This window comes from Artemia franciscana, chromosome 7 (genome assembly GCF_032884065.1).
Source record: "Artemia franciscana chromosome 7, ASM3288406v1, whole genome shotgun sequence".
Taxonomy (NCBI): Eukaryota; Metazoa; Arthropoda; class Branchiopoda; order Anostraca; family Artemiidae; genus Artemia; species Artemia franciscana.
The window spans coordinates 21,635,871-21,652,487 of record NC_088869.1 but is presented as its reverse complement, the minus strand read 5'-3'; the positions used below and the strand labels follow the sequence as shown (position 1 = coordinate 21,652,487).

General features: G+C 35.4%; 1 protein-coding gene across 1 annotated transcript in view; it reads right to left on the bottom strand.

The window, feature by feature from the left end:
- LOC136028989 (uncharacterized) overlaps nucleotides 1-16,617 on the bottom strand; it is a 52,167-nt gene that overhangs the window by 14,718 nt on the left and 20,832 nt on the right. The window contains exon 3 of the mRNA XM_065706988.1: nucleotides 14,747-14,944. Within this exon, the coding sequence (XP_065563060.1) occupies nucleotides 14,747-14,944 (198 nt within the window). The remainder of the gene's footprint in view (nucleotides 1-14,746; nucleotides 14,945-16,617) is intronic.

The window sequence follows — 16,617 nt, the reverse complement described above, 5'->3', positions numbered from 1 at the left end:
CCATTATAACTATGTTTTTGTGGATGACTTACTCCCCCACAGTCCCTTGGGGAGGGGCTGCAAGTTACAAACTTTGACCAGTGTTTACATACAGTAATGGTTATTGGGAAGTGTACGAACGTTTTCAGGGGGATTCTTTTGGTTTGGGGGGGGGTTGGGTTAAGGGGAGGGGGCTATGTGAGAGTATTTTTCACTGGAGGAATATGTCATTGGGGAAGAGAAACTCAATGAGAAGGGTTCAGAATTTCCTAGCATTACTATAAAAAAAACAATGAAAAAACAAACATGAGAAAGTTTTTTCAATTGAAAGTAAGGAGTAGCATTAAAACTTAAAACGAACAGAGATTATAAAGCATATGAGGGGTCCTAAAAATATTTTAGCATAAAGAACGAGGTATTTAGGAGGAGATAAATACAGCGCTCTTTATGCTAAAGTATTTTTATTAATTTCAACTACTTATTCTACGGCCTTTCTGATTCGGGGCTCATTCTTAAGGAATTGGGACAAAACTTAAGATTTAGTATAAAGACTGAGGTATTAACGAGGGGACAACCCCCCTCATATAAATTATAAATATATAAGAATATAAAAGTTTTTTATGTAAGTTAATTTTCAAGTTACATTTATTTTTTACTAATAAAAACGTTCGTTAAAAATTAAAATTTCGAGTTGCCTTTTTAAGTAAACGAAAAATTGGAGGGCAACTACGCCTCCTTCCCCACCCCTTATTTCTCAAAATCGTCTGATCAAAATTAAGAGAAAGCCATTTAGACAAAAAAAAGAATTAGTATGCAAATTTCATTTTAATGATTTATTTGGGTAGAACCAAAATCAAGCATGCATTAATTAAAAAACATTTAGAAATTAAATAAAACATTAATAAAAAACAGTTTTTTAACTGATAGTAAGGAGCGACATTAAAACTTAAAACGAACGGATATTACTCCGTATATGAAACGGATTTTCCCCTCTGCAATCCCTCGCTCTTTACGCGGAAGTTTGACTCTTTGCCACAATTTTAATTTTTAAAACGATAATAAACATTAGCGTAAAGAGCGAGGCGTTGAGGAGGAGAAAACCCATTTCATATGTGGAGTAATTTCTGTTCGTTTTAAGTTTTAATGTCACTCCTTACTTTCAGTTAAAAAAACTAGTTTTTTATTCATTTAATTACGTTACTGAGACGCTCTTGGAATCATGCCTCAACCCAATCTTCTCGTATGCAGAAGAAAGAATGTGTGGTGCTCAAGTTTCTGAAAAAGTTTTCTGACAAATGCAGAATTCTCACATGACGAAAGTCTTATGAATGGAAGTGATAATGATATGAAAACTGTGTGCAAGGTTGCAACCTGCTCAGGCTGCTCAAAATCAACCAGCTAAGGGAAAATCAGAAACTGTAATTATTGAAAACGATAGCGATGATGATTAGGTTTGGGATTTTGACATGGATAAGGTCATCAGTGCCTACCATACCTTTGAAAATGTTCGGTGACATGTCTTTCATATTGACAAATGAGAAACCGAGGCAAAACAACCGGAACAAATTAAAGAAACAAAGGCTGTCATCAATGCCTACCTTACAATCTGGATGATCAAAAGAAACAAAGTTTCGGTGATATATCTTTCATAATGAGGCAAAAGTCAAAAGTCCAAAAAAAATATATATAATTTTACAAAAGTAATGCTTCTAATTTAAGGTCAATTTGGACATCTTGACATAAAGAAAAGGCTCGAATTTTCAGCGTTTAGAAGACACCTGAGAATGATGATCCATAAATAGAAGCCTGCCGTGCATATTCATCTTTTATTTGTGTACTAGCTGGGACCAGGCGGCTTCGCCACCTGGCCCCATTTAGTGGTAAGCGGCAGGCTTCTATATGTGGATACTCATATATATATACAGCGGATATGTGCTAATTTTTGACTGCGTAAAACTTGTGGATATACAACATTCTTCGCTGTTCCATTGTCCGTGCATATAAATGCATTTCCCGGCTTACCGACTCTTGACCATGCAACACATAATTGTCCAAGAGAAAAACAATTCATATTAAGATTAAAACCACATTTTCCTAATGATTGCCCTTGAGATTTGTTGATTGTGATTGCAAATGCTAAAAGAATTGGGGATTACAAGCTTTTAAATTGAAAAGGCAGCTCCGTTGGAATCATGGGAATGTGAGAATAAGAACAGCCTCACCCTCGGAAGGCCCTATGAAAATTGTTGCCTCTATTACGTTTTCCATTATTTTTTTTTTTTCGGCAATTCGCGTGCCCTTGCAAAGCTTTGGTGGGTTAATGTTTTGTAACAGTATTAATGGTAAGCCTATTTTTTGTTGTAGCACGTGTGGTGGAAACCCAAGGAGATCCAGGGAATTTAAAAATTCTGATGGATAGTTAACCGCTTCATTTGATTCTGGAACTGTGTCAACTGACTTGTAAATTACTGCCTGGTCTCGAGCCTTGGTCAGAATAATATTGTTGATTTCGTGGACGTCTTTGTTCTTGGCTGCCAGGATCGCTCGTTACTTAAAGATTTATGATTTTTATAATTGGATAGAATATTCAGAAATACTTTCTCAGCCAAATTACTTTTTGACGTCACTAAATTACAGAACTAAGAAGGTAGTTGTATATGTACTGAAATTGAGTCAACTTGGAGCTTTTCGTTTTCAATTGCCAGCAACTGATCTGAAAATATTCCAAGGTCCAAGGTCATGTCTGACCTCTCTAACCGTATTCGGTGGAGTATATCCTCGGCCATTTGTGATTTGTATTTCTCCCATGACTCTGTAGGAGATGAAGGAGAGCAAGTTGTCAATATGATTCCAAATAATGCACGAATTTGACTTGGAGTTGACGGTTCGCACGCGTCACTGGTGCAGTTATCCCAGTGTTGGTCGTTTTCCAATAAACTAAAAGCTTGGCATGCACTACGGTAGGTGTCATGTATAGTCCCGTTTACAGTTCTCAAATGCTCAAAAGACATCGGGCCAGGTACAATAGCCAAAAGCAGGTGGAGAAAGAAGCATTCAACTTGATTGGGGTGAATCGTGTAGAGTCTTCCTATCGTGGTTTCTTTGAAGATCCTAGGTTGGACGTCGACTGACTCACTCCGTTTTCGACGTTCAGCTGATTTCTTATTAGCATTCAACGTGTAATACGTAGGCACTTCAGAATACAACTGTTTTTTTTTTTTGCGAAAGAATCATTTTGACATAACGCGAAGAAAGCAGTTAACGTTGTAGGTGGTAAATATCAGGCTGGGAGATACATAAGCAGTAATGAAACTGTGTGACGAATTCTTTCATTTTCGATACATGAACGAAGTCTAGCTGTTGTTCACTTAATGGTTCATTTACAAAATGAACCATTCTGTTACATCTGTTACATTCTGTTACAGAATGAACCATACAGAATGTTCATTTACAGAATTACAACATGCAACAAAGAGCCCCGAGCACATATGTTTATCTTAGAAATTAAATTTAACTATTAAAGTCTTTTGTTTTTACTCCAGAATAAGTCACAAATGGAAATGTTTTCTCACTAACTAATTTTTTTTAAACACGTATTTTTAATTTTTAGCAATTATGATCCGTGAACCAGAGAGAAATCAATATTTCCACTGTTCTGTGGAAATAAAAATCAGTTATTCACAGCCGAAAAAAAAAACTGACTTGCAGTAACGAGCAAACCACGTTGTCATCACTTGTGTAAATCCACTCTTTAAAGTAAATGGGCAATTAAATTTTTGACTATTAAATATCTTTTCCCATTCTACAGGGGCAAAGTCTTTTCCTGGATAAATCTCCTTCACAAAGTAAAATTTCGTTCAGGTCAAAAGTGTTACAAACTTTCTTTCTCTTCCTTTTTCCCTGTAACTTTATTAAACTTTAACGCATTTTCAAAATGTTCTGCCCATCTCTCTTTAACTATTTAAGATATAAAACACGGTTAATGAATGACTCATAAGGAAAGAGTAATACAAATCCGATAAGGAAAGAGTAAAAAAAATAGTAATGCATTCTGCCCATCTCTCTTTAACTCTTTTCCTATCCTAAATAGTGACTCCGTTCTTATCTTTAACAGGGATAAGTCCAGATTGACTGTTTATTATCAGTTTTAGCATCTAAATTATCTTCTAAATTTTTTGGAAAGTTTCTTTGACCATGAAAAGACGGCTACGTGAAAAGAGTTTAACGGCTGCTAGGCCTTTATCGACCCAAAAAATATTTCCCTTTTTTTTAACCAGTCGGAAGTATACGCCGTGTCGGAAAAAAGATGCAATTATTGCAAAAAAATGTGTTATTGAAATCTTTGCAATAGTTCGATATTTAGAAAACTTAACTTTGCATAATCTTCACTGAAATTGTGGAAATTTCAAAGACTGTGTGCAGAAAAATGGGTTATAGATTTTAACTCTTCACCAATTGCTCTATCATCCACATTAATCATATGTTCAATACTACATCATACATTGACAGTTACCGCAGCGTAGTGGCCAGGTGACTGTAAATAACCAGGAAGGATTCAAGTTCAAGCCACTTTGCGGTAATGGTGTCTTCAGACTGATCTTGTAGGTGTCGCATGTCTTCTAATCGTGGATGTCTTTGTTCTTCATTTTATTTTTGACGCGCTATCGCTTTTCTTCTAGCTACGTATGTCTTGGCTCTTCATTTTCATTTTTGACTCGCTCATATGCTTAGTGTCTCATATCTTCTAACCACATGTATCTTCGCTCTTCATTTTCTGACAAGCTCTAATTGTCATTTTCGCAAGTCTTTTAACCGTCCATGTCTTTTTTCTTCATTTTCATTGTTAAGAAGTTTTTGGATTTTGACTAATTCAGACAATTTAGTGATGGCCGTTGCTTTATCTGCCGTATTGGTGTTGTCACGATTAATGGGACAAATTTTCGTATTATTGGCCCTCCACAGACATTGTATTAGACAAATAGCAGATGGGTTGAAAACTCAACAATCATATTAATGTTTTGCATGATACCATATAAGGAGATGCTTATATGATGTCATGAGAACTGCTTATGTGATGTGCTGACAACGTGCATGATGTCATTTGCAAACAACCAAAATTAATACTCTTAACGAATTCTCTCAGAATTTTGAACTAGTTAGATCCTTTTTTTTATGTGACAATATCCCAAGACACCAATTTTTCCGGATAATATGGAGTTTTTTGTGGAAAAAACATACATAAATAAATATTTATACACGGCAGGCAGGCTTCTATACATGGATCCTCATGGTCACTTGTCTTCTAAACTCAGAAAATTTGAGCCTTTTCTTGATGTCATGACGTCCAAATGGACCTTATAATAGAAGTAGTACCTTCGTAAAATTTGGGTTTCATTGGACCTTTAACTTTTTGCCACAGCCTGTCTTTTGTCATTACGAAAGACATATCGCCGAATCTTTGTTTCTTTTCATTGTTCAGGTGGTTGGACAAACACTTCTTTTTTTCCCGACGATTTATCAAGTCTAGGTTTTTGATTTTCAAAGGTAAGGTCAGCATTGGTGACCACCTTTGTTTCTGCGGTGGTGGGACAAAAACTTCCTCTTTTGCATCAACTTGTCATTTGTATATATGAATGACATATTGCAGAACATCTTCAAAGGTATGGTAGGCATGTTGACCTTATCCACGTCCAATTCCAAAGCCCAACCTTCATCGCATCATTTTTGATTTGTTTGGTTCGTTTTATCTCGGCTTGTCTTTCGTCATTATGAAATACGTATTGCCAAATCTTTGTTTGCTTTTTAACAAAGGTATGGTAGACATTGATGACCTTATTCATGTCAAAATCAATATGTATGTATATACATATGTATTCAAAGAACAATATTCGATTATTTTGTGACAGTTATAGGCCTATATGCATCTGTAACCTTTGTGAAACTGTGGGTGTTCCCAACCGAATACATACAAAATTTAAATGGGCCCTATTGTCAATAAAGTATCGTAGAAAATGATGCATTGATATGTGTTAAATGATTTGAGATTAAATTGTCTTAGTTGGCCTGCCGTATTTACTTGTTTTACAAGTAAGACAGTTTACATAAGCCTAGACAGCCATTTTTAAAGCACAATTTGCCCTAAAATAGGAAAAATACTATTTATGAAATAAAACTCTATGAATGTATAAATGTAAATAGAGCGCTTTGGACTTAAGACTAAGGTGAACTGCTATAGCCTCGTTCAAGATACACCGTTGTTAAATTCCACAAGAAAATTAAATAACAGGGGTTGTATGTCAACTTTAGGTCTCATTCAAACACCTTTTCTTCGCACTATAATTAATAGTTTGTCGCTCCTCATAGATAGCACTGTAATCAGCATACACCCAAGGTACACATAGGTTCACTAAACTTTTTCAAATCGGGGATGGGGATTGCATAAAAAAGTAATTCTTAAGAAATCTTTGGATGGAAATTGTAATCAATTTACGATAACCACGAGGGGGTAAGAAATTAAATTGTCAAAATCTAGGGAGGGAAGCCTATTTGCTGTGTCTTTAATGAAGAAGTTACAAGGTTCTAAGTAATATTTCAGGTTCTAAAATATGAAACATATTTAAAAGATAAATCAAGAATACAAAGACGAGAAGAGAACAGATAAGAAGAGAAAATGGAGAAAGAAAGGAGAGAAAGAGTGACAGAGGTTATTTGTTTCTTAAAATTATATTGTATTGCTCCTGAAAATTGTATTATGTTAGTAGAATAATTTGTAAGGACGAATTATCGATGATACTGAAGAAAAGTAAATTAGGAAAAAAAATTGATACCGAAAAAAGTAATTTATCGGTAAAAATAAGTAAAGTATCTTCCAAATACCTAAGTATTCTTAATAATCAAGAGGGGTGGAAATTTGAAGGAGTGCCTCCTTCTCCCACTCAAATGGCACCAATGTTGAAAGGTCTGAGGAAAAGAGATATCCTGCAGAGGCATTAGGCTTGAGAGCCTATGAAAAGGCTATGGAATTAGGATACTTATAGTTACAATAGCCATCAGATTATATCAAGACATTATACAGCCTCGTGTTGGTACCCAATTTAAGGCCAAAAAGAGATTACATTGGCATAGAGATCTTCCCTTCAAACACTGTTTTTTTTTTATTTGGACACAGTCGTAAAACCCCTGCCTGGTAAGAGTCAATGCTTATAGATAGCCGTGACTCAAAATGATAAAATCATCTAAAAAATGTGCCAGAAAGAAGAACCGGAAGCCTGTTCTGCGACCAGTGTGGAAAATTCATCGGGTCTACTTTAATTTTAAGAGTCTAATACTTTGGCCAAAGGGTGTATAAGAAGCTGAATTCCAGTGGTGCGTAGCGCATTCGAGCCTCAGCTTTCTTTAGCATTTAATTTTCCCGATTAACTTAAAACTTGTTAGGGATGTAGCTTCATCCAATGAGATCTTGCCTGCTGACTTTAATACAGTTGGCCTCTGTAGTCAAAGTGCGAGCAGGATTTAAAATTCCGTATTTGAGGGATTATTCATCTAAATGAGAGATTTGTTGGAGTAAGCAAAAATTGGCAAGCACTTTTATCTTCAGGTAGATGAGCTTAGGTAGACTACTGTTACTTAACCTCAAACAAACAAAAACAATGAATAACCCTCAAAAGACGGAATCTCAAAATTGTCGACAATATTGCACCAATACAATAAGAACAACCAATACAGTCGAATCAAACAGTTCGTGGTAACGAACTGTAGTAAGGAGCGACCTGGCTCAATAGTAACCAAAACTCTAAAAAAATGGAATTTTGACATCAAAAGAATTGTATTTCAATGCTGATTGTAAATATATAAGTTTCATCAAGATTAGTCTTACCCATCAAAAGTTACGAGCCTGAGAAAATTTGCGTTATTTTAGGAAATAGGGGGAAACGCCCCCTAGAAGTCATAGAATCTTGACGAAAATCACAACATCAGATTCAGCGTATCAGAGAACCCTCCTGTAGAAGTTTCAAGCTCCTATCTACAAGAATGTGGAATTTTGTATTTTTTGCCAGAAGGCAGATCACGGATGCGTGTTTATTTGTTTTTTTGTTTTTTTGTTGTTTTTTTTTCCAGGAGTGATCGTATCGACCCAGTTGTCCTAGAATGTTGCAAGAGTGCTCATTCTAACGGAAATGAAAAGTTCTAGTGCCCTTTTTAAGTGACCAAAAAAATTGGAGGGCACCTAGGCCCCTCCCACGCTAATTATTTTACCAAAGTCAACGGATCAAAATTCTGAGATAGCCATTTTATTCAGCATAGTCGAAAAACCTTATAACTATGTCTTTGGGGACGACTTACTCCCCCACAGTCCCCGTGGGAGGGGCAACAAGTTACAAACTTTGACCAGTGCTTACATATAGTAATGGTTATTGGGAAGTGTACAGGCGTTTTCAGGAGGATTTTTTTGGTTGGGGAGGGGTTGAGAATAGGGGGATATGCTGGGGGAAATTTCCATCAATAGTCTGTCATGGGGGAAGAAAATCTCCATGAAGGGAGCGCAGTATTTACTAGCATTATTTAAAAAAAACAATGAAAAAATAAATATGAAGAAGTTCTTTCAGCTGGAAGTAAGGAGCAGCATTAAAACTTAAAACAATCAGAAATTGTTACCCATTTGAGGGGCTCACCTCCTCCTTATACCTCGCTCTTTACGCTAAAGTATTTTTAGTAATTTCAACTATTTATTCTACGGCTTTTGTGATTCTGGGGTCATTCTTAATGAATTGGGACAAAATTTAAGCTTTAGTGTAAAGAGCGAGGATCTGACAAGGGGGCGAACCCCCTCATATATATAATCTCTTTTTTTCTCAAAATCATTCGATCAAAATTATGAGAAAGCCACTTAGCCAAAAAAAAATGCAAATTTTGTTTTAATTATTCCTCTGCGGAGAGCCAAAATCAAAACATGCATTGATTCAAAAACGTCCAGAAATTAAATAAAAAAAACAAGTTTTTTTAACTAAAAGTAAGGAGCAACATTAAAACTTAAGACGACCAGAAATTACTTCGTATATGAAAGAGACTGCTTCCTCACGAACGCCCCACTCTTTACGCTAAAGTTTTTTACTGTTTTGAAAAGAAGAATTGAGAGAAAGAGTCAAACTTTAGCGTAAAGAGCGGGGCGTTGATGAGGAAGCAGCATCTTTCATATACGAAGTAATTTCTGGTCGTTTTAAGTTTTAATGTCGCTCCTTACTTTCAGTTAAAGAAACTTGTTTTTTTTTATTTAATCTCAACAAAAATCAACAAAAATTAATGTCAAACAGTTCCTGGTAACGAACTGTACTAAGGAGCAACCCAGCTCAATAGTAACCAAAAATCTAAAAATGAAATTTTGTTATCAATAGCTACATCAAAAGAATCTCATTTTAATGCTGATTTCAAATATATAAGTTTCATCAAGTTTAGTCTTACCAATCAAAAGTTACAGGCCTGAGAAAATTTGGCCTATTTTAGAAAATAAGGGAAAAAACCCTAAAAATCATAGAATCTTAACGAAAACTACACCATCAGATTCAGGGTATCAGAGAACCCTACTATAGAAGTTTCAAGGTCCTATCTCCAAAAATATGGAATTTTGTATTTTTTGCCAGAAGGTAGTTCATGGATGCGTGTTTATTTGTCTGTTTTTGTTTTGTTTTTTTCCCCAAGGGTGATCGTATCGACACAGTGTCCTAGAATGTTGCAAGAGGGCTCATTCTAACAGAAATGAAAAGTTCTAGTTGCCTTTTTAATTAACCAAAAAATTGGAGGGCAACTAGGGTTCCTCCTCCGCTCTTTTTTTTTTTATCAAAATCATTCGTTCAAAATTATGAGAAAGCCTTTTAGCCAAAAAAAAAAAAAAAAAAAAAAAAAAAAAAAAAAAAAAAAAAAAAAAAAAAAAAAAGAGGCAAATTTCGTATTAATTATTCCTCTGGGGAGAGGCAAAATCAAAACATGCATTGATTCAAAAACATTCAGAAATTAAATAAAAAAAACAAGTTTTTTCAACTGAAAGTAAGGAATGACATTAAAACTTAAAACGAACAGAAATTACTTCGTATATGAAAGGGCCTGCTTCCTCATCAACGCCTCGCTCTTTACGCTAAAGTTTTTTACTGTTTTAAAAAGAAGAGTTCAGAGAAAGAGTCAAACGCGACATCTAACGCGACAAGACCAATCCGTCCACATCGTTAGCGAAAAGGGATTTGAACTCCCATTCTTCCCTGTTACTAAGAGTCTCCAATCCACGGTGCTGTGGTAACTGTTGACAAACAATGCATAGTTGAAAACGTGATTAATATGGAGCAAGAGAGAAATTGGAAAATAATCGAAATTTGTAATCCTTTCTTCCGTAGATAAACTGATATTTCCAATATGATTGGTTAATTTTGTGATTGGTTAAACACAGTGAATGGTTAATTTTCTTTAAATGATTTTATCTTTACCGACACAGCTGACATGCCTGACTCATTAAAAGGTAATAAAAATACACATAAACAACCTCCTGAAAAAAAAATCTTTATTATAACCCTGGTTTGAAAGTTTTTTGTTTTTTTTTAATTGCGACAAAAAACGTTTCCAAGTAATATTTTACTACTGAGACTAGTTTAAATACTAGTTATCATTCCAGAATAAGCTAAAAATGGAATTGTCTCTCACAAGCCAATTTTTTTAAACGCGTTTTTTGCTACTATGAGCCATGGTTCTGCCTATGCCGTGACTCAGCCGATAAAATGAATACTCTTACAGTTGGTAAAGCGGGTTATGACAGTTGACGGGGCGCTGTATGACGGGGGTTTGAAGCATGACGGGGTTTGAAAAATGTAAAGAACTAGTAGTGTTTCAATTTCTAATGCCAACCATGACTCCGGACTTAAATATGTGGCAGGGTTTCAGCGTACCAAAATATTTGGGACATGGAAAACGTGGATGAGGCTTCAGAAAGAAAGTAACAAACGGAAATGGGATCTGGGCCAAGAATTATTTGAGAAGCTTGAGGGAACAAAAAGAGAAATAAGTGCAAAAAGCATCATTTAAAAATGCTTAAAATTTTCTTTTAACGAGTCGGATGTACCAGCCGTTTTGGAAAAGATAAAATCAATACAAACAATAAAAAAAAAATACAAACAATCAAAACTCTTTTCATGACAAAAATTCTATTTAGCTGCACAAGATGGTTGAAAACACCACTTTTTGGTGAAAAGATCACTCTTAATCGTGTTTGCAGCGGTAGCTACAAATCTTTGCGCAAAAGTCCTCAGATCTGCTTTAACTATATAAAAGCTAATATCTTCGTCAAAGGGGTCATAAGTAACCGCACTGCAGAGAAGTGCGGCGCATTTGAGCCTAAACTGTCACTTTCACGTAATTTCTGTGACGCACTTGAAAATCGTTTGGGAGTTCAGTTGACCTCTACTGTCCACACCTGAGCACGATTCAAACTTTCATAGTTAAGGGATTATTCATCTAAATTTATCATCTTCGGGAGTAAAAATCGACAAGCACTTTCATCTTCAGGCGGAAGAGCGAGGGTACTTTTCCTTACCGTCTATAATTGGTTTGTAATATACATTTGAGGTCAAGAAAAATAAGTTTCCATTTCTATCATTTAGAGAGACTTGCAATCAAAATTCATGGAAAATATCACTTATCAGGGATATGTGGTTATATACTTGGGCTAACAGGTCTTTTTGTTATTCATATCTTGTGTTTAAGAGAAAGAAAAATTTGTCGTCATGTATGCGACCACAAATCCATCATACATACTAATGTAACACAATAACGTGATTTTCAAATAATTTAATGAACCAGTAATGTTACAACCCCTATCTTGAACAACAATAAAAATTACTTTTTACTTGAGTACAATGGGTTCTCTTTCATTCCTTTTTTTTTTCATCACGACTCGAAAATTACAGAAAAGTGTTGAAGGGCTTATTTGGAATGAAGTTGCATCACTTATCATTTTTTGTCTTCTATGGTGGCAACCTATGGTTTTGATGTTGTCCGTCGTATTTTTTTTTTTAATTATTTTTTATTCCCACCTCCTCTTCTCTCGGTGAAACAATAATCTTTTCCACTTCAAATTTCAATCTTTAAAGTCACCTACATTAATTTAAAAACTTGTTTTATTTTTTTTAATTTGCTTGAAGTTCATTTGCCTCGTTCAAAGCTTTATTGCTGCAACTTTCAACTACCAATTATTTGCTATTTCCCTCAAAGCGCAAGAAGCATAATCATTGCCTATGTTGTGACATAAGGCGTCAACCATTGAGGTAAGGAATGACCCCCTTAGCCACGTCTCGTGCCAGTCGATGGGGGTTACATACACCTGCTCTTCAATGAACGATTATGAATTTTCAGACAATATGAAAAGGCCCAAAGGTATGGTGATCCAAGTGTGTGCGGCAATTTGGCCAGATGGTTTGGCCACTGGTAAAATACATACGCAAATATTTTAGTAATTTAAACTCTTTTTCATAATAATAACTTAATTTCCTAAAACTTATATAATATTTAAATTTAAAATATTTATGCTCTATAGCCATTAAATCGAAAAGTTGTATTTTTAAACAACTTTACTCGTCTATTCCGCATCTATGATCTCCTTTTGTCTTAAACTCTTTTGTCATAATAATAACTTAATTTCCTAAAATTTATATAATATTTAAATTGAAAAAATTTATGCCATATCGAAAATTTCCATAATCGAAAAGTTCCATTTTCAAACAACTTTACTCATCTATTCCGCATCTATGATCTCCCTCCATACTCGCTTCCGTCTGAAATCATCCACATAATTTTCAAGCCGAGCATTCGCCAAGGGAATTTCAGATTGCTTTTGACATTTCCGCATTTTCCACACATGCCTACTAACACTCGTCACTAAAAACACAACGCACAATTCCTTGGTTTATCTTCAACATAAAAAGACAGCTATAAAGCTTTCTTTTTTTCTTCTACAGACGTCGTTTTTATTCCTTCATTTTCTAATGTTTACAATAGCCTTTAAGATAATCTACCGTTTGAGGGTAGATTACCCTCAAACGGGTAATCTACCCGTTTCTCATTCGTTTTTATTCCTTCATTTTCTAATATTTACAATAGCCTTTGGGGTAATCTACCGTTTGAGGGAAATGGAATCAATTCTTGCACCAGTTAGTCAAGCGCTTGGTATCCACATAATGAACAAGTAGGTGTTTGGGTTTTCAATATGGGAAATCCAATAGGGCAAGATCCTAAAGGTCAAGATAAACATAAAGATCAGGGGTAAGATCACTAAGGGATAGTAGCCTGAGGCAATATATATTGACATACAGGACTTTCTCGAACATCGTTTTGAATTGGCTTTTTCTCGGTTGACTCAATTTCTCGACTATTTTATTTAGTTTTTCCTCCAAACTTTGTCTTGTGCCCAGCCCTCTTTCAAAAGCCCGTTCCAAAGGTCTTGTTCTTTCCTCAAACGGGAGCCAACAGTTTTGCCCAATATCGTCATAATTTTTAAGCCTGTTCAAGGATAGCACACGGTTCTTTTGTCTGTTTGTTTTCACGTAAAATCCTTTCTCGTAGCACTGCAACCCTTTATACGCAGTTTTCACATCATTTTCACTTCCTGTGATAAAATTTGCGTCATTTAAGAATGCTGAACTTTCCAGAAAAATATTTTCAGAAACTTGAACACCGTATATTATTTCTTCTACATACCAGAAGAGTGGGTCGAGGTATAATTCCAATAGCATTCGAGTGCAAGGGTCCCCTTGAAGCAAACCGCTCTCTAGATTATTATTGTCGTCAGTCTTCCATTTAAATTTTATAACCGGTTTTGGTGCAAAATATATTTTTTTCCAATTTATCTATGATTTCCTTTCCGTTTGCCCATTATGTTTAAAAACAAAATGTTCCCTTGAGGTTAAATAAAAAGCCATGTGTGTAAGCCGGTTGTCAATAAGACATCTCAGCAATATTCCAAGAACAACTGAGGGTATTATGTTTAAACTTTCAGGGCTACTTCTATTACGACTTCTGCTCTTAAAATCTAACTAAATCAAAGGAGCGTAAGTGCATCCAAGCTGTCAAAGAGCGCAGGTAGAATTTTTTGCGAATGGTTTTAAGTTTTATTTTTCAGGTCAACTGGAAAAACTGAAAAGATTTTAACCCTTACTTCCTTTTTCCCTAAAAAAAAATATGTCAGTATAAAACGAAAATTAATTAATTGAAAAAAAAAACTTTTTCCACGAATGAGTTTTTCAAAAACAGTAAAGAACACCCAAAATGAGCAAAAATAGAATCAAATAATCTACCAAGCGTAAAACTACAAAAATTAGCATTGATAAATAAATGAAACAAAAAAAAACAGAAATTTTAATAAATGACCTAGCTAAACTCAAAACGAGTAGATATTAACATGAGTAAGGCTCAAAACCCCGTCTGCCATCCCAATGCCAGAACATAATTTACACTTTACTGAATTGTTTTAAAATGATTTCACTATTTTAACTTTAATAAATCAAATATTATAAACATTTTAAGGATTAAATATCAGCATATGTACATTAAAATGACAGTGCACATTCATTTGTATTTTTTCAGTAAATTGCAAATGCTTCAGGTGTCAAAATTTTAAGCAAATCTTTTGGCTAGTGGGTGCAGTCATAGGCATTAAAGAAGTGGCACTGATGCACTACTCCAGCAAATTACGGGCTTCAAAGAGAAACAAATAAGTATAGACTATTTCAAGTACCTTGATGTAATACTTCTGTACCATTGTATCTGTCGCATCCAGCATTCTTTGGCCGCACACAGACTTGAAGAGCTGGACTGAACGCTGTTCCTGGTCCACAATCTCTCTCCACTGATTTCCCATGCACGCATGCAATGTACTTATTGCATAAGGTTGAGTGTGGATAGAGCTTGTAGTCGAAAATTCCTTTGCAAACTTCTACAAAATAAAAATATTTCAGAAAGCAAAACATTTTTTGCATTGTTTTTGTGATATTTATTGAGCACACTGATTTGAGATTAATGAACCCCAGTTTGTGATTATAGAAGAACTTTTCGGTAAAGTCTTCAAAAACCCATTGAATTCAGTACTCGTTTTATGCGCAAACGACACTATATTTTTTGTTTTGAAGAGGAAAGGAAAACTGAACGAGAAGCTGATAATATGATGGTGTGGTTGCTCCCAACGACAGAAAAACTTGCTGGATCAGATTATATGCCTTCCCCATCGTTTGTTTCTATAAATATGACTGATAGAAGGCGTTGTTAATTAGACATGTGCTACAGTTGTAATGATAAAGAAGTGCGTTATCAGATTTCACAGTCCAAACTAGCCCTGCTAACTTTCAACACATTATCCTTCGGTGAGGAAGTGCAATGGGGGACTATGGGCCAGCTATATTGAGCTTTGCACACCTTCCCTGCTTACCTTCTGCAAGTTTCTCCTGGTTCCCGTTTTGAGCTTGTTCGACTCTAGATGATTTTCCAGATCATGTAGCCGAAACCTTCCTCAAACCAAAAGTTGTTGACACTAGGACTAAGCCATTTGGACTGACACAAGAACCCTTGCCCTGTAGGACATAGGATTATAGATCCAGTACACTAACCACTTTAGTTGTAGCACCACTTTGCTTAAATACAAAACTGTGCATATGTTTTGGTGTCTGCTCGCTTCCCTTCCAATCTGATTTGTTTAGCACAGTATAAATATTATGCAATAGCAAAACTTCCTATACTCTCCATTAAAGAGTTTTGGGACACATTAGTCGCACACTTTTCTTCATGTCTCCGCCTTCGCACACGCGCAATTACAAATGTTTAGCTACATACATACACTATGATATGATTGAATGCCAAGGAGTAACTGAACCGTAGCGTAGGCCCAATATATTCAATGGCACCCTAGCAACCCGATCTAGCCTCAGCCCGCCCTAGGAACCAGCAGGTATTACTGATTATTGATCTATCATGTATACCTAGTTGCTACTTTTGGGGATGTTATTGTTTACCTTTGGAAATTTAATGAGGATGGTGTAATTTCGTGCGTCAGTGACGTATGTTTTAACAGAGCTTACGCAAGATTTGTTTTGGTCCACTTATCTCAGTATTGGAAAATATTTCAGTGCGTCAACATTTTGAAAATGGATTTTTGTTCTTAGTATATTTTTTAATGATGGATATGAATGATTTTACCCTGTTGAAATTTGACGGTGCTAGCAGCAATGAAATGAAACCAAGAGTGCTCAATGTTGCAGTGGGTTGTCGGCTAACCCTTGAATGGGATGAGATGGTTCCAAGATATGTGATATCTTTGAGAAACGCGAGTTGGAAGAAAAGTTATACTTTGTAGTAATAGCGAATTCAATGCATATACGAAGACACAAGATGAATTAAATGTATTAGTTAAATATAGTGAAGAAAACGATTTGAATCAGTATGTAAAAAGAGTGATACTGTTACTATACTTTTTTTTATTAGGGTTACCGATGCATCACATCTGGTCTTTTGAGACAACGACTTTCCTGGAAACACCGCTTGCCAGGCGTTATTTCTGGGCAATACTCCAGAGACACATTTACCCCTTTATTTTCGTGACACACATGTTGCATTATA